Source organism: Aptenodytes patagonicus, chromosome 7, assembly GCF_965638725.1.
Source record: "Aptenodytes patagonicus chromosome 7, bAptPat1.pri.cur, whole genome shotgun sequence".
NCBI classification, from domain to species: Eukaryota; Metazoa; Chordata; class Aves; order Sphenisciformes; family Spheniscidae; genus Aptenodytes; species Aptenodytes patagonicus.
In genome coordinates, this window is record NC_134955.1 from 60,621,156 (window position 1) to 60,645,733 (window position 24,578).

General features: G+C 38.1%; 1 protein-coding gene across 3 annotated transcripts in view; it reads left to right on the forward strand.

Annotated features, from left to right (window-relative positions):
* Window positions 1-24,578, forward strand: part of PPP2R5C (protein phosphatase 2 regulatory subunit B'gamma) — an 87,086-nt gene that overhangs the window by 34,786 nt on the left and 27,722 nt on the right. For all 3 annotated transcript variants that reach the window (XM_076345468.1, XM_076345469.1, XM_076345470.1), the window contains one exon: window positions 19,577-19,776. In XM_076345468.1, coding sequence (XP_076201583.1) covers window positions 19,577-19,776 — 200 coding nt within the window. The remainder of the gene's footprint in view (window positions 1-19,576; window positions 19,777-24,578) is intronic.

Sequence of the window (24,578 nt, forward strand, 5' to 3'; positions counted from 1 at the left end):
AGTTCATTTGGCTGCTGGTACTCAAGGTCATCTTGGATATGGTGCAGCCGTGTAATCTTGAGTCAGACTGCTGTGGAAAGAGCTGTGAGAAGTCTTGTCGGGGTTTCCCTTTCATTCAGGAGTTGTCTTTAAGCTCAGGCCCTTGGCCTTGGTCGTTGCCTCAGCTAGGTTGCAGCTATGTGGTTGTCCAGCCGCGTACCTTGCTGATCTGGATCCTGATGTGTTGACTACCTGGCTTGGTGTGCCTCTTCACTGTGGACTTGTTCAGCAACCACTGGACTGTTGGCTGACCCTGATCACTGTCAGTACACCTGCTCTCCTTTCTTCATTCAGGTACTGTGAGACTATGCCCTTTGTCACAACCATAGACTATTGGCAGTTGTTCAGGACCAATGTGTAGAAATCAGGTCTGCAGAAGATGACTTTGGACCTGTTGGAAAATACCAAGCACCAAAAGAGCCTAAGCCACACTGAACGCCAAGTGGCATGGAGCCATTACTGCATGTTATTTGTGTGTGCTGAAAGCACTGGCTCAGTGAGAGTGTTTGGCCTGCTGGGGTGGTGAGCCCTTGGTCATTCCACCCGCAACAGGCTTTCCAGGAGATCCGAGTTCTTCTACTGTTGCATTGATCTTTCTGGAGCATAAAGATAGTGCATAACAGTCAGCTGAGCTGCTTGTCACTGGTTATCATGGTGAACTGAAAACTTACCTTGTGTTGAAATGATCCAAAGCTTCCAAGAAAATTACAATTTCAGTTTGAGCAGCCATTATGGCCGTGGAATAATTACTGTGGTTTGTGATCCTGGATAGAGACTTGAGCTTGTAGCTGGCTGTGAAACAAATGGTGTAGCCAAAGCATCTGGTCGTGGGGTATCTGCATGGAGACCTCCTTTAGGATCTTTGTACATAGGTCACTAGCTATGAAGATGCCATTAGGACAGCACAGAGAAGAGGGTTATCAGGTATTACGAATTTAAGGTTTTTGTAACAAGGAGAGAAGCAGAGCTGGATGGTGTTTCCAAGATGCGTCTTTCTCCTTACGGAGCCCTTCTGGCAGCTAAACCCCTAGGGTGATGGAAGTGCACTCAAGACCCTGACAGGAGGATCCACATAAATGAGATGAGGCTTGGGGGAAGGAATGAGGACCTTTTGATTTCTATCTCAGCACTTCAAGCAAAGAAAGCAGCTGTAAGAGCAGCATGGATTAGGACAAACAGTAAACATTTGTCACTAGACTTCAGGGTTTCATATTTACTGTTGTGAGTTGTCTTGCTGAAAACTGTAGTTGTAGTACAGAGTGCAGTTGCAGGTAGAAAATATTTGTAATTCATTCTGTAGGCAGATTATAAATGTTTATTCATTGGGGGGGCACACATAGTTCATTAGGAATACAGTTCAGTGCTGATAAGAAAAATCTCTTAATACTGTTTTTTCAGTAATGTAGAAGTAGCCCAAATGCCAGTGTTTTTATGAACTCAAGACAGATATTTGAACAAAATATAGGTAAAACTATGCTGTGATCTGCAATGGCAGAATTAGCAGAATATAGAAGTTACTTTAGTGGCTCAGTTGCTGACTAGCTGGGATTGATAATGTCTGTTAATGCCTTTCAAAAATTATTTTCAAGATGTTTTGCAAGACATACGGAAAGTTGTGTGGGAAGGAGAGTGAGAACACCCTGATACTGTGTCAACTCAAACTGCTGCTTCCTGTAGGCCGTAACCTGTTTCAAATATCTCACTGCCCATCTTTCTCCTCTACCTTCCAGAGCAGCAAATTTTTTTGACAGATTCAATTTTGTCATTATTTAAGTACTTCAGATTTCGTGAAAGATGCTTTGACTTTTTTCAAAGAAGATGTAAGTCATGTTAACTCTGTCCGTTCTTTCTATGTGCTCCTCATATGTATTAATCTTGAGTAAGGGATTGTGGAAGGTAGTTCATATTCCATCTTCACATAGTGCTTTTCTACGGGGTATGGCTAAAAATGTCAGTGGTAATGTTTTTGTGATGTAAATATCTGACTATTTAGATAGAAATTTGCATTCTTGTCAAAGCCTGATGAAAGATCACTTGAGTTGGGGTAGGTACTGCCATAGCATCAAGCACCTGTCGGTGGTGTTTTCCCTGAGCTTGGGCCACCTTTGATCTGGAGCTGAAAAGTTACCTGATCATTATGAACTACTGTCATGTTCTTGAAGCAACCAAGTGCTATCTAGCTATTGCAAGGTGCATTTCCACTTTATATTTTCATACTTGGCTATGAAAGGTCAAGTCCCTTTTGACAATGTGTAAACATAGGAAACAACTTTTAAGTGAGCTGCATGTTGCATTTAAACCTGAAGTACCATGAAAGTCACCTTTCATGCTACTGGTTTTTTGCTGTTAGTGTATACTGCAGTGGAAAATGAATCTGTTTTATTCCTTCTGTCTTTTCTGTGTAATGATAATCTTCAGCTTCACACACATTTTGCATTTTCCACATAAGTAGGTATTTTTAAGGATGATGAATTTAACTGGTCTGAGCATGTATGTTTATTTAAATATTAATTACCTTTAATCCTTCAACACATTTAAATTTAGTAAACATTTAAGGTACAGTGACTCTCTGTTGTGAGAAGTGAGGAAAGTCTTCCTGGGAAGAAAGGTACATAGAGTAGACATCTTAATCACTTTCTTCAGAGATGCTTCTATCACAGTGATGAATCGTGCTAATTCTCTTTCAGTGAATCTAAATTAAAAAATTACAGCTACTTGTAAAGTTGCGGGTTTGTTTTTACTTTTGTGGAAATATTCCTGTGCAAAAGACCTTCAAAACTTTTTTCAACCCTGCTAATCCAATACAAGGTTTTTTTCATGGCCAGCACACATCTTCTGTCCTGCTTGTGGGTCATAGTTGTTGGTGGTCTTGGATCAAATGGATGAACCTTAGCTGAGATTTAAAGGAGAGAAAAAATGCTTGTTCTTCCCTTTTCTCCCATATGAGCCAATTATAATTTGATAATCTGAACGGTTGAGAATGAGCTGCATGTTTGGGCTGATACCTGTGCCTTCCTACCAAGCCACCCAGACTCCATTGATACTCAGCTTGACTCCTGGAGTTCATAGTCATTCCTCTTGCCAAAAGTTTCTTACATCCTCATAGCAAGTTCTCAGCCACTGCTGCTCTTTAACATTGCTTAACCAGTTGTATACTGAATCGTTAGCTTTGAAACGCAGCCACTGTTCCTTTCTAAAAGTGTTGCTTCAAAAAGGAGAAACAAGACCATCTTCTCAACAACAAGCAGCAGTTCTATTCTTAATGAACCTACGCCGCTCGTATCTATAGGATTGTGAAACGTTGGCTTAAGAGTTTCATCAATTAGTATTAGATAATCATCTGATGAATTGTCAAAGGATTGATAATGGTACAAATGCCTGTGGTGCTGTATTGCCTCTTGTATGGTTTTGCTAGGTTTTTTTGAAGGACATCCAGTCATAGCCACAGTACACAGCCAGACATAGACATAGTTTTTTAATGGTACATACTGAAGCAACTCATGGAGAGTGTTTTTAATACTTGACCAAGAGGAGATTTAAAGGAGGTTGCTTAGTTATCACTCCTGCTGCGTTTAACATGGTGACGTGCTTATTAACTCTTCACTTACTGTGCATCACTTTGTATCAGAGGATGTATTTTACCTTGTTACTGCTTTTACTCTGTGTGCTCTGTTATTCCTTTTACTTCACTGGGTTATTTTTATCTTTGTATAGATCCTTTGCCCATATGAAGAGTGTATGTATAAATTCTGCTGCTGGAAGCAATGAGGATGTTAAGTGATCACACTGCACTTAAAATCTCTAAGGGTATCACTATAAAATGTCTCTGGAGGGGACTTTTTGTTGAGCTGAAAATTCCGTGAAATTATAGGAAGGTAGTCAGCTGGAATTTTTAAGTTACGGTTACTGACTCATGGTGTAATTTGCGTGCCCTTTCAAGGAAGCAAAATTGTATCGGCATAAATGCATCTCTTCCTCAATTTTTATTCATACATCAAAAATCTTCTGTTTTGTGATTTGCTATGAAATGCATTTTAATCTTAAAATTCAGTGTCATCTGTTTCTGAGGAAAATTTTTATTCCCATTTCTGTTCGAAGCTTTTAATAATTAATTTCAACTTCAGTAGAGTCAGCTGATTCTCTCCATGTGCTATCAAATACTGTTAGCTACTGAAACTGCATTGTAAACCACGCAGATTAAGTGAGCACCAGTGGTATTTAATAGATACAGGAATATTTACATCATATGCAGACAAGAGGTTCCTCTGGTGGTGGTGGCTTTTACATTCTAACCTTTATGCCCAAGAGAAACACCCTATACCAGTGAAAGTACAGTCTTGTCAGCCTAACAGAGCCGGTGCTTGGCTTCTGTCTGCACGCTTGTGTCTCAAATGACAAAACTGAGTTAAATGATGCTCTGAGCACGTGATATTTTAAAGCGACATCTACACCTCTTTTAGTCAATTCCACTTAATGCACATACAAATCATGCAACACCATTTCTGCTATAATTTGCCAATTAAGTTTTGTTTTTCAAATGCAGTTAAAATTAGGGGTGGGGTCTGACTCTGGATTGTTGTCAGTAGTGGAAGTGACAGTTTTATGTTAATTTTCATAATTGCTCTTGTTACTGATATGGATCTGAATTTTATGAAGTAAATTCTTTATAAGTTACACAAAGAAAAGATGGTATATGAAATGTAAAAGATGTAAAAATGAAGTAAACTATTCATTTGGGACTTTTCTAGTTCATAGCACTCTACTAAGTTGAAACACTTTCTCATTTTGAGGAGTCTTATGGAAGGTTTTTAATTTGCATTTTTGGATTAAAGCTACCAGCTGTGTGTCTTCACACAGCCTCTAGAACTGAATTCTGGTATTGCTTTTGTATTTAAAGTAAAAGCATAACAATGTCAGTGCTGTTTCAAAGGTGTCCTATGTTCATTCAAGCCACGTTGGAAAGAAAACTTGAACAAAATTGATCAAAGCTTGAAATCCCATAAATAGTTTAAGGAAAAAGTGTGTTGTCTGTCCTTTGGGTGTAGTAAGCTTTTATTCAGAAAATATTTTCCGAACAAACTGTAGCTAGTCTTAACACTAGAATCTTTCTTCTAACCTATTCCCAGAATATTTTCATGTCTTTTGCTCCTGTTACATCTAATCTTCTATATAAAGTATCTTCAAATCCAAAAATTAATGCACAAGAGTTTTTTGAGGACTGTCTGTTAAAGTTATTTGCATGATATTAAAACTTCTGTGTTGTTCTTGTCCCAGTAGGAAATTAAGATTTTATTGACCTTTGAATCAGAATAAAGACAACCTTTCTATGCTCAAAATTTTACTTTATACTTCACTGCGTAACTTTTCTCACTCCCTCTTATTGGAAACTCAGTATTCATTAACATAGCTTAAGGGATAAAGAATCCTAAAGCTTATTTTTAAATGGAAGGAATTAAAGTAAATTGCTTTCATTGCACATCTAAATTTTCTGTTTAAAAAGAAAATTGTAAACAAAATAATTAATATTTTGGGAAATGTGCTGGGAGTGATATGTCTGAACATGTCCAGGGTTTCTGGACATGCAGTAGTGGGTCAGTCTTGGCTTCATAGCTAATAAAGCCAAGCAACTTGTTTGTGCCCTGTAAATTTACAAATTTGTTGGAGGCTCCAATTTAAATGTATTACGTAATGAAATTCTCCACTCTTTCTGATGTGTGAGAAGGGTGGAAATTTGGTGCAAATTCTCACCAGAACCTCAGCTTTTCTGGCAGCTAAGCAGGGACACTGTTGCTAATAGGTACAGTTTCTGTTCTTACTAGAATTCCTTTGTGAGACTGAAGGCTAGTTTGACCAGAGACTGAAGACATCTGTTTGAAGGAAATGTGCATGTTTCCTGACAGATATGATATGAGGAAAATAATGTTGGATTGTGCAGGAATGATTTTTTAGTTAAATGGAAAGTTCTTAAGCTCTTAATTCCTGACAAAATGTGCAGGTATATTGTATCTTTAATCTTCTTAAAATATGATTATGTTGAAAGCACATATTTTAGTACATTTTGAAATGGGCATAATTGGCTTTCTACTATATCTGAGTCAAAACTTTCCTTGCTGAAACATAACTTTTATTTCCTAGCAGGGTACTGCTGGTAATTACTGTTAGCATTTGAAGTAATTGTTGTTAGCATTTGACATGGCCACCATTGGCTGCTAAGCAAGTTACTGACCTAGCTCTAAAATTATTTCTTTTTCTTTCCAAAACATTGTTACTATTGTGCTTGACCATTTCTTTTACCTGTGTCACTTCACGTGAGGTGCCTAAATTTCACAGGCGTATGGGGCTAAGGAAGTGTTGCTTATGCCAAAAAATGAGGAAAACTATGCACTGAATTGGAAAGTAGGATTTTTCAGGGAATACAAAAAAACCCACCCAAACACCCCTTCCCCCCCAAAAAAAAACCTCACAAACAAACAAAAACCCACACACAGAGGTTGGGACTTAATACACTTTAATAGACAGTAAGAAATTGCTCTCAAGAAAACCACAAAAAAAGTCCTGGTGGTATTTGGTGATACTTCTGCATATCTCGTAATGACTGCTGGAATTTTTAATGCTGTATGGCAATTTGGGATGATTTTAGTTGTCAATCAACCATTCAGGACCTCAGTTTGCATCTCGGCTAAGAGTTACCTGCACTGTTAAAGCCCTCCCTATGAATACACTTCTCAAAGACTTACCATATTCCCCATCCTACTTCTAGTTTTGAAGAGAATGGAGAATTTAGAAAGCTGACTTAGTGTTGTCATCAAGGAAAGGTTATGGAAGTGTTAATTTAAAAATAAAAGTTAACTTCAGGTAAACTGGAATGTACATGCAGTTGTGCTTATAACTTAACCAGAGTTCTTGCATGGGGGCTGTGCATTTGGTTGCATTAGGGTGTGAAACACTTGAGTTTGTAGAAAACCATGGAGGGCTTTTCTTCATGCTTTCTAATCTAGTATGTCATCTCTTTCTAAGCCAACACATGACCCAGCATTCTTCAATGAATTATTGTGCTCTCTGTTAATAATTATTCTAAATGTCATCATCAAATCCACCTATTTTGTCACTCAGAAGCATCCAATAGAAAGCAAGCAGTAACCCCCAGGGTTTAGCATATGTATGAGGAGTGAGGAGACGAAGAAGCAAGCTGATACGCTCTAGGGAAATAATGAAGTTATTTTACATTTTGGAGGTTGATTGTTCCTTGAATTATATTTATTGTAGATGTGTGACAGGTAACACTGATTGGCAAGTTACTCAGACTCATGAGTGGTATCTGACTAGAATTCTGGGTTGATGTATGGAGTCTGCGTGTGTTTCAGGAAACAGCACTTCTGCTTACAGCAGATGGTTAGGCTTGATTAGCTGATGACTTATTTCAACCAAGTGTCCAAAGTGGCAGCGTTTATTCAGTGGTTCATGGGTTTCTTCAATTTACTTAATATAAATCGTCTTCTGAATTACACCATGCACTTGCATTATGTTCTGTAACGTAACTCAAGCCTGGTCTCACCACAGTAGTGCTTTATTCTTTCAGAGATTGTTACACATATTTATAAATAATTTTAAAGTTTTCAAATGCAGTTGAAGATGTTGCATAATAAGTTTGTTTTTATGCCCTGAGAATGGATTCAAGTACACTGTAATGGCTAGGAAATTGAGGACTTTTCTCTTAGGTTTCTAGTAGGTGCTTTCTGTTTAAAAATGGGGTTTGCTGTCATATGAACTGTATGTATGCCAAAAAGCTCTACTGAGAGTTCTTTATCTGTTTGGTTTCTCTCTTCCCTTGTTAAGACAATTTTTTTCTTCTGTTGTCTATTTGATTATCCTCCCTGTCATTTTTCTCCCTAACTTTCAGGTGGAATTTTTATTTCATTAGCTCAAGCCCATTTCGGCTTGCTTTGCTTGTCATTTCCTGTATAAGCATTCCTGTTTTCCTCTTTATGGTACATTGCCTTTAAAGTATTTATATAGTTATCACTCTTACTCTTCACTTTCTATTTTTAAACATTTTAATATAGTCTAAAAATCCTTGTTTTGCTTGAGAATATATTTGTAATAATATTTAAGGATTTTTAAAATTTTGAAAAAACTTTGAAAAAATCATTAGATAGGTGCACAGATTATTCACTGTTGATCTACTTTTACTATCATTAGACTTGTTATGTATACCTGGAAAAGACGTTATTGGAAGTAATTTCAGTGCCTCAGGTTCTTTAGTATGTAAAAATTATGCCAAATAGTATAAAATGACAGCAGGCTTTTTTCTACTTCATTACCAGTCAGTCCTTAAAATCTCCCACCTTAAATCTTTGACAGTTAAATGTCATTACTTAGTTTCTCTATTCTCAAAACCACCATGTAATCTTGTAGTTAGGAGATAGCTGCCACCAGCAATAGCCTTCAGCACTGGATTCCCCAAGGACTGCAGCTTTCAGAGGGGATTAGTGTTGTGAAGCACCTGTTTTGAGCTTCAGTACAGGACTGACAAACATGTGCTTCTCATTTCTTTCAGGCTCTATTAAGCTGTGGGTTTTCTTGGGTGGTGGCTTTTTTTTTGCTGTTGCTGTTTAATTACTCTGATAATGGTTCATTTGATTCTAACAGCCCTTAGTATTTTTTCCATCAGATGGAAGAATATACTGCTTAAAAAGACTCATAATCCAATGAGAAGCTGCTCATTTGAATGAAAATTTAGCCAACAGATTTCTTTACGTAGAAACGGAGAATTTCAAATGTTGTGTACCTTTCTACTTAATGAAATCCAACAGCCACTCGCTTACTCCCCCCTGGTGGGATGGGGGAGAGAATCAGAAGGGTAAAAGTGAGAAAACTCGTGGGCTGAGATAAAGACAGTATAAGTAAAGCAAAAGCTGCACATGCAAGCAAAGCAAAACAAAGAATTCATTCACTACTTCCATCGGCAGGCAGGTGTTCAGCCATCTCCAGGAACGCAGGGCTCCATCACATGTAATGGTGACTTGGGAAGACAAACGCCATCACTCTGAACGTCCCCCCATTCCTTCTTATTCCCCCAGCTTTATATGCTGAGCATGACGTCATATGGTGTGGAATATCCCTTTGGTCAGTTGGGGTCAGCTGTCCCGGCTGTGTCCCCTCCCAGCTTCTTGTGGCCCCCCCCCAGCCTACTCGCTGGTGGGGTGGTGTGAGAAGCAGAAAAGGCCTTGACTCTGTGTCAGCGCTGCTCAGCAGTAATTAAAACACCCCTGTGTTATCAACACTGTTTCCAGCACAAATCCAAAACATAGCCCCATACTAGCTACTATGAAGAAAATTAACTCTATCCCAGCCAAAACCAACATTCTCCACCCCTTACTCCGTACCATTTACATCATGCTCAGGTCTCACACTATCCAATACTTTCTCATTACCCACCCCACCCCCCTTCTCATCCTTTGATATAATACACAGATGTCATTCTCCTAGTCTATGGATCACCCCTGTAAAATGTCCACTGGGTTCATTTAGTCCATGACTTTGGGCTCCATCTGTTAGTGGTGGTCACTCAGGACAGGAGAGGTGGTATGTTGCGTGGAGTTATCGGGCACCAAAGCCAGCTCAGGTCAAGTCACTGCTGCACTTGCACTGCTTTGTGTAAGGCTTGTGCTCTGTTGTTTCAGGAGGTTCCTGCTATAGTAATTCCTATAACGTGCAACTCAAATCATGGGTTACAACAATTTAAAGGTATTTCCATTACAATCTCCACCCCTGGTCCCTTTGGACCAGACCATAGGGTTTAACACAACAGGGAACTCCTCCCCTTTGCCCTGCTCTGGCTTGGACTTATCCACAGACTACAGTTCCTTAAGGTTGTACCTGCTCCAAGTGGAGCCTTATCTATGAGCCACAGTCTCTCCAGGGGTATACCTGCTGCGGCATAGACTTATCCACAGCCACAGTTGCTTTGAGGTGCACCTGTTCCAGCGTGGCCTTCTCCATGGGCCACAATGCCTTCAGAGATATACCTGCTCCAGCGTGGCTTTGCCCATGGCTGCAGTCCCTCCAGGGGTATACCTGCTCTGTCATGGGCTTATCCATGGCCACATGCTTTGAGGTGCTCCAGCATGACCTCATACGCAGCCACTGATGCTTCAAGGTGTACCTGCTGCAGCATGGACTTATCCACAACCACAGATGCTTCAAGGTATACCTTCTCCAGTGTGGACTTATCCTTGGGCCACAATCCCTTCAGAGGTATACCTGCTGCGACACAGATGTAACCACGGCCAGACTCTTTGAGATGGACCTGCTCTGGCATGGGCTTATCCACAGCCACAGATGCTTCAGGTTGTCCTGCTCCCGCATGGACTCATCCACAGGTCACAGTCCCTTCGACTCGAGTTCACACTGGAGTTCCAGCCTGTCCAGTACAGCAGCACAGAAACAGCAGTGATGCCCTGGCCATCTGCCAGCCCAGGCGCATCGCCATTGCTATTATCAAAATGTTCCCAGGCACAGTAGAGTCAGATGATAAGCACTACAGCAAGCAGCAAAAGCAAAAAGGAGCCACTAACCAGCACTAGACTGTAATACACAGTAAGGCAAGCAAGCTGTGTGGCAAGCACAGGAGCCTGCTGATTAACAGTTAAGCAGCAATAACAGCTATAAATTCAATCTAGCACATTCCAATCAAATCTATCTTTATCTCAAACCCTTCGAGCCCCATGTTGGGCATCAAAAAGGACTCTTGTGATTTAACCCCAGCTGGCAACTAAGCACTACACAGCTGCTTGCTCATTTCCCCCCAGTGGGACTGGGGAGAGAATTGGAAGAGGAAAAGTGAGAAAACCTGTGGGTTGAGATAAAAACAGTTTAATAGGTGAAGCAAAAGCCATGCACACAAGCAAAGCAAAACAAAGAATTCATTCACTACTTCCCATTGGCAGGCAGGTGTTCAGCCATCTCCAGGAAAGCAGGGTTCCATCACACGTAATGGTGACTTGGGAAGACAAACGCCATCACTCTGAACGTCCCCCCATTCCTTCTTATTCCCCCAGCTTTATATACTGAGCATGACGTCATATGGTGTGGAATATCCCTTTGGTCAGTTGGGGTCAGCTGTCCCGGCTGTGTCCCCTCCCAGCTTCTTGTGCACCCCCAGCCTACTCGCTGGTGGGGTGGTGTGAGAAGCAGAAAAGGCCTTGACTCTGTGTCAGCGCTGCTCAGCAGTAACTAAAACACCCCTGTGTTATCAACACTGTTTCCAGCACAAATCCAAAACATAGCCCCATACTAGCTACTATGAAGAAAACTAACTCTACCCCAGCCAAAACCAGCACAACTAGCTTCATACAGAAGCTGTCATAGGTGAAATAACTTTTTTATCTTAAGTGGAGTTACGGCTAGATCCAGACTGCAGATCAGCATAGAAGCAATATCGGTGCTATTGCTTTATTGAAAACATAAAGCTTGAATGTTCGCTACTAACAGCAACTTGTTTGCTGGAAATAAAGCTTCTTTAAATAAAACCACTGGAGTACCTGAATGTCCAAAAATTTGAACTACTTGAAAGTAAAGTAAAATGCAGCTTGTTTTTTGAATTTTAGGTAGAAAATGTGCCACGTACGATTTTAAGCATTGTTTTTAAACCTTATTTTCTGTCAATATATAGGGAAGTAGTTCTCATATTTTGGGTGCCCGTTTTTTTCGGGTGCATTACTGAATGTGAAACAGCAGCAGTTAGGAACAATGCAGTTTCTCCAAATGCAGGGAAATGAAAATTTCCAATTTGTAATTTCCAATTACAAATTTCTGTTACCCGAAGAACAGCCAAAAGGTATTTCTGGCAGCAGCTCAGTTCCTTGAAAGCAAAGGAGTGAACATAGCCAGTAGTTACAGCTGGTTCTCGTTTCCCACCTCTCCCGAATGCCTGGGCTGCTACTGAGTGTCTTGCTGCTGCATAAAGGCAGCTGATGCAGACGGGGGTCATGCTTTGGAAGTTTCAGTCTGCTGTACAAGTACTGCTTGAGATTGGGAACTTCCCTTGTGCATCCACCTACCATTCTCAGCTCACCTACTAACTAGCCTTGAACAGAACAACTTTACTATGGTAATAGCTGGTTGGAATAGCAAGTGTTTTCTTGTAATCCTTATGGAAGCTCTTAAGTACCTGTAAAATATTTTTAATTATTGATCAGGAGTTGTTTGGGAATCATGGGCTTTGTTGTTGTAGGTCAGGCTGAAAGTCCATCTAATCTTCAGTGTCCTGTTTCTGACAGGAAATGTGTTAAGTGTTTCAAACAAACAAAGAAAAAAGTTGAGAACTACTGTGTAGGAATGTTTACAGGTAATAATACGTGGTAATTAGAGAAGGACCTTAAACTTCCAGCTCAGTTCTTTTGGAGTAAGCCTGCATTCTTTTATGACGCTTCACACTGCTTACATGTGCATCCCTTTATCTTCATTAGTGAAATAAAGAGCGGAAGTTTGTTCCTCTTCTATGCCACTTAAAATGTTTATATATCACACTCTCTTGAGTCTAATACAAGCACTCTGTTTTTCCATGAGTGTTCTTGTGGCTTTGATCGCTGTGGCCATTTTTCTTGTTTTAAGTGTTTCTTTTGGCAAAGAAATGCTTCTACAGGACCGATAATGTTCCAAATAATATAAACAGTATGTTTTATGTATTTTCTAGTCCAACGTATGCATACAACAATATCTTGCCTGCTTTGAGTTATCTGCAGCCAAACTCCCACTCCCAGGGTTGCTAGTTATAATATAAAATGTATTGCATATTGTATATAATTATAGTACTTTCTTGTATTCCTCAAGTTTATTTTTAAGTGCTGCTAGAAGTAATAGCTTTAATTAAACTTTTCTATGCATGAGTTGAAAGATTTCTTCTCTGTGCCACCCCCTTATTTCCAATATCATGTATTAGGATAGAATACTGTTAACTGGGAGAGTGTCATCTCTAAGCAGTGTTAATTATTGTCATCATGATTTCAGTAAAATCAGTGAAAACTGTGATGTGTCTGTCAAATAATAGAAATGCAATAAAAATTAAGTTCTGTAACCCAGAAAAGTACTCCTTGTTTGGGATTAGGATAGTAATTAAACCATTTCAAAATAAGGTAAATATTTTAAATGGAATTTTATCAAATGTTAGACAGGCTTTTATAATCTTCTTTCTAGTTTTCTGTGATTGTCTTGTGTTCTTCTCTTTTTAAGGACTCGATTGCTAGTTCTGGAAAAAGTGCTAGTTCTGGTAAATCCATGCTTTGACAGATTATGTGCTTTTGCACATGCTTTGCAGTCCCTCTGCCTTTATGTCTGGCAATTGCCATTTCTCTTACTCAAGATACTGAACTCTGCTTATTCTTTGAAAAAATGCTGCCATGGTACTATCAATTGAAATGTCCAAGAAAACACTGCAAGATACTGGACTCCCCATGTTGAAGTACAACTACATAGTGCAGATTATAAAGCTTCACTAAAGCTTTAATGCTGCTTGCTTTTCCAATGGACATCAAATTTGAAATACACTAATACTTACTTTTGACCAGCAGAAGGGACCGTGTTATCAATATACTTCATGATACGTTCTGGGTAGCACCCTAGTTCACAGTTCAATGTTGTTTTTCCATATGATTAAAAACCCTAGCCCTTCAGTAAGTTTGCAGACACGTTTCATAAGATGTATCGTCTACTTGCAAGCAGGAGTCACTTTATATGCTCAGACATTTGCTCTACACCAGTGTCTTAAGGAAGCAGTTACTTTTAGCATGTGATTTTTAGTTAGTCTTTTTTTCTATGACCTTGTTTTTGCACATGCTGCTTCTCCTCTGTATGGTGGTCTGTGTATTCTTTGACTTAAACCTCTGTTTCTGTATGAAAAAATCTAGCTGCCCATTTAAAATGAGAGGAACTTTTTTTACTGATGTGTGTGTATATAGTCTGGTAGCTATGGCTATCTGACAGTTTTAAAGACAAAAAGAGCTATTTTTCTTTTAAGGAAATCGGGACCTGTCAGCCAAGCAAAACTGATACCTCTGCTGAACCTTTACATATGAGCAAGAAAGTACTCACACAACTGAGATGAATTTTATCTTCTGTATGTATTTTCTGCAAATTATCAACCATGTCTCTTGTTTCCTGCTTTCAAAATGTTGTAACGTAGTGAGTTTTACTGACCACAAATGTGTTTTGTGGTAGAAATTGTACCAACTGTTCTTGTCAGGGCACGACCTAAAAAATTCTAGCTTTATTTCAGTTCCAATCTGTACTAGAAAACAGCTGTTTTGTGTGACATCTTTGGGTCACCTACTTACCCTGCCTTGCCTTTTGTCCTCTGTTCAGCCACTATTAAATTACACCGGTGCCATAGAAAAATGGGCTTCTGTGAAGAAGACAGGGGATGGATCAATCATCAATGCCCAGTGATGCCACAATTACAATACAAAACTAAAAATGTAATTTTTATATTTGAAGGAACATAAAAAACGTTACCCAGAGAACAGTAAGTTCTCTACAGTCCTACAATGCAAAAATATTCTCGTATCATGCAGTATTGAACATATGTTCAGGCTCTTAAAAACTGAACTTCAGTGTTTTCTGATTTATTTTTACTTTTTCTATTTCTAATTTTCTTAAACCAGGCAAAATTTGTTTTAATATGAAGACAGGAAAAATCTTGATTTGTTAGAATATAACTATATTTTAGTTCTTTAGCTATGCTGTGCCTTAAAAAAAAAAAAAATAGTAGTGGTTTCTCAGGGTGCTATAATCTGTCCTGGGTGTAGAACGATGCCACGTCCTGGCTGAGAAGCAAGCAAGGACAGAGGGAGGACGGTTACCAGTGTGAACACTTCATTTGCAGTGAGCTCATTTACCTTTAACTCGCAGTAAGAATGGCTGAAGACATACCCGAAGCTTCCAAGGAATTGGTTTTCATACTAAGTCAACTGTTTAAATTTTAGGTTTTACAACCAATCATCTCTGTTCTGCTAAGGCAGTTGGTAGCTGAGTACCTGGTCTTTCCCTGGCTGTTTCAAACTGAGATGTGGACTGAAAGTGCTGCCTTTCACAGGGTGAGATACTGGTATATTTAGTCTGATAATAAAAGCACAGGTGGTATCAATTCTACAGTGGAAAGAAACATATACTCATCAGCAAGTTTATGTGGCGAGGCCACAGTCTAAGATGATATTGAAGATTTTAAACTGAATAGTTACTGCTGTATCAATACTGTTAAAATAGAAGGGGCAGAGCTTGCATCTCTGTAGGTTGGTTGTGTAAGTTGATCTAACAGTTTTCCTAGAATTAGAAGGAAAGAAACTCTGAAAAACCTGAACAAGGCAAAAAGCTGATCCGTTGGGCCCAGAGGCTTACCTTGCTATCATAGTACCTACCTTCTTTAGATATTTTTTCTAGTGTATTTTTCTATCTCACAAAAAGGACAGTAGGATAAATAATGCAGATTTAGGCATAAAATATGCTGTTACGATATTTGTGTAAATCTGTCAGGAATTGCTGGACATCCAATCCAAATGTAAGACTGAAATTCTGCGATTCTGAAAAACTATGCTCCTGTTCCAGTAGGAGACCAGAAACGGTACTCATTTAAAGTGTGATTACTGATAGGGAAAAGTGTTTGGATTGAATAAAGAATCTTAAGATTATACTAGTGCTACTGTTTAGAAACAAATTCTGTGAAAACTATGTAAATAGTGGCTAGCAAATGGGTGGTGGTGGTGTATTTTTTTTATTGTTTGTTTTGTGTTGATGGGGGGGGGGGGGTGGTTTGTTGGTTTTTTTTAAAAAGCATTGCTCAGTGAATAGCTCCAGATGTCAGTTTTGGAATAATTGTAAGGAGTAGCTTCTGAATAACCATGGCCTTCCCATGGTCATTGGGGAATGGAGCACCAGAGTTGCTCAACTATGGAAGCTTTTACTTAATGGCACTTTCTTCAAGTATGTCAGTTAACTTCAGCAGTTGGAAGTCGGGGGTTATCGCTTAATTGAAGTGGAAGGTGATGTAGAGGTCGCCATGCAGTTAGTTGGAAGAACATAGCCAGATAGTCCCTGGCATGTGAACAAGGATAAATGACTTCTCGGGGCGTCTCGGAGCTGCTCTGCACGTGTGCATACATTCTCTGCACAAAAATTATGGTCTACTCAGGTCAGCTTCTTACCCACCTTCTATTTTCTGTCATACTGAAATCAGTCTTTCAAACCTTAAAAGTAGGGATGATCTTGATTTGATGGCAAGTACTCCAGAAAAGTACCACAAGAGATTTGAGGTCTGCACACTTGAAAGCTATTGATGAACACTCCTAAAGGGGGGGAAGAAAACCCAAACAAACAAAATGCAGTTCCTTAGAAATACGTGAGGTTCTCAGTCTGTATAAAGAACATCTCTCTGCTAGAATAACAAGGTTGACTGAGGTGCTTAAAATAGTTAAGCCACTTCACAATAAATGGCGGGGGAGGTTGCTTGCCTTGTGAGGGTGTTTCTTGACCCTCTTAGTTGTCAGTCTTTAACTTGTGAGATTAGTAGTAATTACAGCTTTAATGCTTCCTCTCCTTTCAGGTTGGTGTACTGTAAATCACTGTAATTATATGTCCATTAGTTGTATGATTATAGTCTCTATTTAGGCTTTGGATCTTGTAGAGTTATGCATTCATAGCACAGTATCCCTAAGTGAAATTGTGTTGTTACACTTCAGGTTGAACCACTTTCCATTTTGCAGTTAATTGGGAAAAGTTAACCACTCCAACCACTTGGTACATCTGAGACTTTTTATATTCAGGTCATAAATTCAGCTGGCTTTCAGTATGCAAACTACTCAATTAAATATTCTTTTTCCAGAAGAAATTATTCATTGCTACAGTTTTTAATCCAAATAGACAAAAGTTGTGTATTCAGAAACAAAATTTGTGTGGCTTAAATTACCCTCAACTTGTTCACAACACTGGACAGGAATTTTGGTTTATTTGCCAGAAAGTTGTTGTTCTGTTTAGGGACACCTGTCATTTAGCACCTTCTTTCTGGTGCTTGAAGTCTTCACTATCCCAGGTGTCTGGGTGACACTGAAGTCTGTAACTGGTTATGTTTGCTTTCACGTATGCTAGATTTTGTTCTGTATGTTCTTCAGGGCTATTACTTTACAGGTCTTTTTCTGGAATTAATCTTCAGAGCAATTCAGTGTACATAACTTGGAAAAAAAAAATTGCCAGCTGTTTTAAACCAAATACGTCCTCCAGATTTATTATAACAAAAGTACTTTTGAAAGCAAAAGGGAGGAACTACTCCAGCTTTTGTTATCTTAAGAAGTTTGTCAGGCACTTAAAGGAGAGCAACTCATTGTATTTAACTAATCAACTGGACTGTAGATATCTGTCAGATGTTCAGTTTATTAGACTGTACGTGCATGTGTTAGGTTCTGTGTGCTTGTATTCAGTAGTACACTTGAAATCCTTTGTTTGATGGTAGCTCTTGCTGTTTGTGTTTAAGAAAGTCTTAGCATTTTATGATACTCTTAAGGAAAAAGAAAAGTCATCAACTGGAAGAAGTGGGAGCAAACTGCAGAAATACTTACAAAGGCAATCTAGTCTTACTCTGTGTTTTAACATGCTATTAACGTCTTAGCAGTTCATATCGAACAATAAAAAAGTCGTGCAGAAACATAAAATGTGTTATGGTTTTAATTTACGCAGGCTTTCTAGGGTGTGTTCACATTTCTTAAGCTTAGTACTGTCGTTATGTGGCCATTTGAATTGGACGTGAATTTTTGCTGCTGTCAAAATATGGTACTGCTTTCTTTACCTCTGGCCAGTTACTTTAGTATTTCCTACGTATTGAAAGTTAAAACACTGATCCTGAAATTTCACATGCATTAGTCAACTGCTCATGGGATTACTTAAGCGAAAAATAAGCACATGCAGAATTTTGTGGCATGGAGGCTAAAGCTCTGTAGAACTTAAAAGGCATAACTTCTGTTTTATAGCTGTTGAAACATTAGCCGTAGGAGGTATTTTAATTTGTCAACATGTGAATGTTTATAAACAGCAGTCTAGTGTTAGTTCTTGCTTAACAGTAACCTAAACTTAAACTTCTACATCTATATTTGGACTCAGTGATTTAGGCTTACTTTAGTTTCAAATTATAATTGGTGGGTTTATGTCAATGTGAGTATATTTTTAATTTTTTGAAGATTCATTATTTTGGAAAATACTGACGGCAAAAGTAGCAGTGGCTTACTTGCTTATCGATTCTGTGTAGGAAGTTTGAACTGTGCAATCTAATTTTGCTTTACATGCAAGCACTAAACAATGAATTACGGAGGATCAGCAGGGAGGATTAAGGTGTAAAGCACAGGAAGTGAAAATTGGGAGGTAAAAACTTTTTTATAACCTAAGTATCCTTGTCAAACAATAAAAATGCCACTGCACAAAGACTGTATAAGGCAAGGCAACCTTTGTCTCAAAAGGTTAAGTGTCTGTATAACAATGATATAGACAATGAATTATAGAGTGTTACCAAAAGAGTACAAATATTTTCTTCCCCCCCCCCCCATTTGTTATTGAAGATAAGGGAGTCTGGTCTCAGGATATCTGAAGCCTATGAAATATTTTCAATAGGTATCACAGAAGAGAGAAATCAAAATAGTTTCTTATCAGCTGCATCTGAGTGATAATTAAAGAATGAGTAAATATCAAATGAGGTATTTACTCAATTTGTTTTAAAATTTACTGTTAATTTTTTTCATATCTTCATCTTGGTGATTAAGTATGGTCTTTTCTAGCAGGCCAGTGTTTAATTTTGCAGTGCTGGCCACAGTTAACCAGATATCCTCCTGCAAGTGCTTCACTAGATTGATAATGCAAGTCTAACTCTTGTACATGTGAAACAAAGATTCAAAATAGTGTTACAAATTGACCAAATAGTTGAAGATCCTAAGTGTGTTGCTCCAGTTTCTTTAAATATTTCTTGTGTTAATGAAGTTTAAAAACATTTGAATAGTTGTTCTGTGCCTAGATGCGGTTACTGCAGCCTGTTGTGTTGTAGGAGGCGCTTGATGTAAAAATGGACTTTGTGAGGTGGGAGCTCCCAGGTTTAAAAAGTGGGTCTGGCTTAAATCTAATGCTGAAACTGAAGATCCACCCATTTATCTGTAATATTAACATAGAGTATTTCTGCAAGTGTGGCATAATATTCTTCACACAGACTGAGCTGCTTGGGGAATTTCTTGAGGCATTTTTTCAAATATATATTTTTTTCCATGCACTATCTATTTCTGGCAAAGGCAAGTATGCATCACTGTTGCAATTTTGTTAAATCATCCTGTCATGTACCGTGTATTTTACTAGGGTTCATACTCTGGACCATTATATTCCTGAAAGTTGTTTGAAGATTCAGAAAGCTTGCTTTTAGTCTTAAACACTGCTATGCCTGTGTCTCGGGAAGTAAAAATGGGGAGAAGAGTAAAGTCCACTACAATATAATTTATAACCAATTGGTTTTACTTTTCAGATGTTCCTCCTGCTGATCAAGAAAAGCTTTTTATCCAGAAGTTACGACAATGTTGTGTACTTTTTGACTTTGTTTCTGATCCACTAAGTGACCTAAAGTGGAAGGAAGTAAAACGAGCAGCTTTAAGTGAAATGGTAGAATATATCACACACAATCGCAATGTGATTACAGAACCTATTTACCCTGAAGTAGTACATATGGTAAGTGATTTAACAATGAGAACTATTTTGAATTTTTTTTAATTCACAGTTTCTTCTTCAGCTGTATTAATTTATCTTAAGAAATCTTACTGAAATCTTCAAAAAAGACCAACTATGTTTGCACATCTGCAAAATGGTAATATAACAGTGCTTTTAAATCCTATTGCCAGTGTTGATTTCTCTTCTTTATAAGATAGAAACTAGACACATATATGAAACAGGAGTAAATTCTGGTTTAATTTGGTAAAAATGAAATCTTGTATTTAAAAAAAAAAGGGGGGAGGTGGGGTTGCTTTTTTTCCCCACAGATCTTTTTTGGAATAGGTGTTTATAAAAATAGGGAGGAAAGTTAAATACATCTAGCTGTTAAAAAAAAAATATAAATTGCAATACTGAAAATTTGAAAAAAAATTAGATTAGAATTCAGATCACCTGTGCAAGCTTAACACTTAATCTTATGTAATCCCATTCAGTATCAGCGATTAATTTTAATCTGTATCCAGAGGTGAGAATGAGAATCAGACCTTATTCAGTACACAGGATGGCTCCCTGCTCACTATCCAAATCCTAGCCAGCTAGACCTGGTTTATTTTTCTGTCGTGCCTAAGTCCACTCCAGAGGAGGAGACCGTGAAACTACAAGAGAGTCTTTCAGCTCTCATTGGGGTAACTAGACACCAGTTGCCTGGAGTAGCAGTTGGGCTGAGGTCTGTAGCTGTTGTCTGCAACATACTGAGAACAGAAAGCATCTTTTAAAATAGCTGACTACTAAGCCTACAAGAACTCTTGACCATGTGTGACATGACGGTTTTTCCCGAGACTTTATAGCTTGGGGTTAATTTTCAGGGGGATGAGAAAACAGCGCATCTTTAACATAAATATGAACTCAGTCAAATTTTGAGGTCCTCCTACAAATCAGAGACTTTGAATCTTCTTCAAAGATTCTAAGGATTTATAGTATGAAAGATGTTGCTTATTTTGAAGATTGCTTGTTATCTAAATCAGCCGTGTTTACTGATAAAGAAGTTATTTTCATGAGAACTTCTGAGTATATGAGGATTACATATAACTCTAAATGTCAAACGTACACAAAGCATTGAGTATGGTTAATGAGGAGATGTGGGATCATGGCTTTTCCCATGTCTTGATAGCTTATTTATATCTTTGGTTTTTGCTAATTGATTGCTTGTTTTGGAATACTTGACACTGATGAAAGGGGAGTTATGAAAGAAAATAAGCTTGCGGAGGCTTCATTTAGGTAAAGTGGAGTTCACGATGAGTTCTTGAATATCTATGTCAGACATCAGTGTTTGCTCTGCATAAGAAGTCTTAACTGCCCATAATTTCATAACTTTTGCTTTATGTGCCTACATTGTCTTCCTCTGTCAGTTATGGCCAGAATACATTTGGCTGAGGAGAATATATACCTTCTTCAATTTCAGATGCAATTAATGGTAATAAAGTCTGCACTTCGGTCAGTTTAATAAATCTTGGTGCAGAATTTCGCTGCTATCTTAATTGCCAGTATTTTGCTGGAAGCACACAGCATCTGATTGAAAATTCTTTCAGTGAATTTAAAATGCCTTTTATGTGCAAGGTTCTGAAGGGTGTGGGGTTTCCTTGCATGGGACTTATACATCACTGCGATAGACACTGTCAGTGAAGGCACCTGGACTAGTATTTTAAGGTTAAATTCAGATAGCAGGGTTTTTTAGGCTGCTTTTATGAAACAATTTTCTTTTGGTTGTCTGTTCTGAAAGAGCTGTATTCCTCCTGCAGTAGTATTATCAGCTGCTTTCTTTCAAGCACGTACACGTAGGTTGAGGTGTACTTTTGCTAAGTTCTAGCAGTAGATTTAAGTTGATTGTGTGGATTTTAAGGAAAAATAAATCTAATGTCTTTTTGTACTTGAAGACTTTCCCAAGAGACGTTCATGAGTTGTGTGCTGCTGCTGCCACTGAATTATATTAATAAGGGATAGTGTTTTCAGTAAAATTATGAATGTGATCAAGAAATACTTGGATTTGAGAGTGGTTTTGCTTTGGAAAGTTTGTGGAGTTGGTAGTTGGCATAGGAATTAGGACTTTATTGTGCCATTCTGTTCATCTTCACAATTTGGAGGTTACGCATTTATGTATGAGTATATATAGATATACATGCATATATATGTGTGTCTGATCTTTGGTTTTGTTAACATCTTATTTAGGTCAAACACTTAGGGCAATGAATTTCACAAGTTATCTGTTTAATAATAATAAAATAATATTTTTCCTTTTCAATAGCTTCAAATCTTCCTTCTGACAAGAGAAGCATCTACCTTATCATCTGGTTCTTCTTTATTCTTTACAATTCTAGTGCTCATGTCATGTCCATCCGCCCCACCCTCGCCCTTCTTCTTTTGCTTCAAGTGTCCTGGGCTAATTTATAGTAAGATCTTGTCTTTAAGCTATATATTTATCTAGTGGCTTAGTTCAATTATTTAATGTTAATCATAAGTCTCCTTTTCAAAAGATATGAGATAAATTAATTTCTAAAATGGATTTAATGTTATTCTCCAGAGTGGATCCAAGAGTTTCTTCCCTTTCTTCCTCAAAGAGCCAGCTGATATGTCCCTCAAATTCCTTTTACATTTGTAAGCAAAGATGTGATGGGAAAGGAAATGTTTTTATTAGATGCTTGTATAACAAGTTCCATTTCTCACGTATATTATAGTAAGGTTGGATTGATTAGCCTCAGAGCAGGAACTTACCTCTTCTCAAAACTGTAAGACGTAGTCAAATGTCTGAATAAATCTTGTAAATGTAAATGAGAAATTTAGGTTTTTTGATCAAAAGCATCTGTTATATATCCTTTTCTAAATAAGAATCTGTGCCTTTTTTTTTAGCTTGGCTTTTGAAGAAAACGGGGCTTTATGAGAATGTTCTGTTGTGCAGTAGTTTGTCAGAACCACAGACACTTAGGTTATTAGTTTTGTAGAACTTTGTGAGAATTGCTAGCTATGTAGAATACAGACCCAAATTAATGCTGCTTTCCATCTCAGGAAAGGATGGGTAATACCTGGATTGTGTCTGTTTTAAGTGGGACTATGAAAGTGAACATCAATATGGATATTCACTTCCCCAGCTAGCCAGCCAGAGGGTATTGAAGAGAGCAGGCTAGGGCAGTACTGGATGTGGAGGTCCAGGGTTGTAGTGTTCTGAGAAAGAAGTAGATCAAAACCTTGTATAAATATGGCTTGCTTATTTCTGTAGCGCTCAGAATAATTTCCTTGGTGATGATGATGAAGTACTTGTGGATGGTAAATTAACATTTTTGTGAAGCATATAGCTAATATTACTTTTAAAATTGATAATATATGGGAACAGATCTAATTTTATAACTAGGTATTTTCAGCAACTGAAGCAGTTTTCGCTGCAACTTTTCATGCATTATGCAAATGAAATTGCGTACTCAGTTATACACACGGGGAGGTTGATTTTTTTTTTTGCTTTGAGAGTTTTGTGGGTGTGGGGTTTTGGTTTTTTTTTACTCTGATCTTTGGTCTAGAATAAGGGATGTTACTGTGAATAGAAGTGTACTATTTGTGGCTCTATTTAGCTATTAGGATAGCTTTATTCACGTGAATATAGAAGGCACAGACTTTCAGATTATATAGCTTGTCGTTCAGAGCTGTTCATGTCAGGCTTCACTCAGACTGCTCAGCAGAAGGGAGGAGAAAATGTGTAATGATATCTCTGATGCTTATTTGCTTGAAAATATTCTCCAGTGTTATACAAAAGAGGCCACCAGAAAAACAGGGTGCATAACTACCGTTACAGCAAACATTATCTGTGAAGTGGTAAAAACACAAGTTATTTGCTTTTCCTTTTTTGTTTTCCCATCTCGTAAGTTGTGTCCTTTGGAGTCAAGTATTGTCAGTGCTAACAGCACAGAGAGAATTTTGGCACACTAGCCCAGTTTTCATAAAGACTCAGATTTCATACATTGGGGGGGGGGGAGGGCATGTGTTTAAGTTATGCTATGTTTACTTAGTAGTTCTGTGGGAATTTGGCCTTAGAGGAAATCAGGCTTTGCAGCTTGTGTCTTGTGTGTTTGGGCAAAAGACTGAGACGTTAGGAAAAAGATCAGCCATTTGACAGAAACGTAAAGGTCTTACTGGTATTAATTCATTGTAAGTTTTCCTAAATTTCAGTGGCTTAATAGACAAGAGAGTTTCAAGTTTGTGCTTTCACCGAGAGATGCTGCACATTGATTTGAGCAGTTTTGTGTTCTGTTGGTCAAGGATATAAAACACAAAACAGATCAAATCAGGCTTCATTGGTTCCATTGCTCATGGAACATATTATTCTGGTTTTGGGTTTTCACTCTTTCCATTTGATATTCTCAAAAATAAAAAATATAATACATTGTACCTAACACCTTACATGACCTGGCTTTTCTTCTTTATAGCAAGAGCCTGAGACTTTCTCATCTAGAAAAGGCTGATTATTCTTCCATTTGCTTAACAACCTTAGCAAGTTTTAAATTTCAAGTCTAGTCTTCCTAGATTTGTTTTCTTGGAAGACCACTGATCACTGTAAATTTTCACCGTATGTTTTTAAACAAAGGTTGGAGGTTGTTAGTTGCTTGATGTCCATGCTTTTAAAAAGGGGAACATAAAGATATTTTAGCTTTACTTTTAATTCTCTGAAATAGTGTTTACTCTGATATGCCAGTCTCAGTCTGTATCAGACTTACATCTCAGTTGCTGAAATGAAGAAATATTCTGAAGAAAAACAGAGCATGAGCATGACTTTTCCTTCA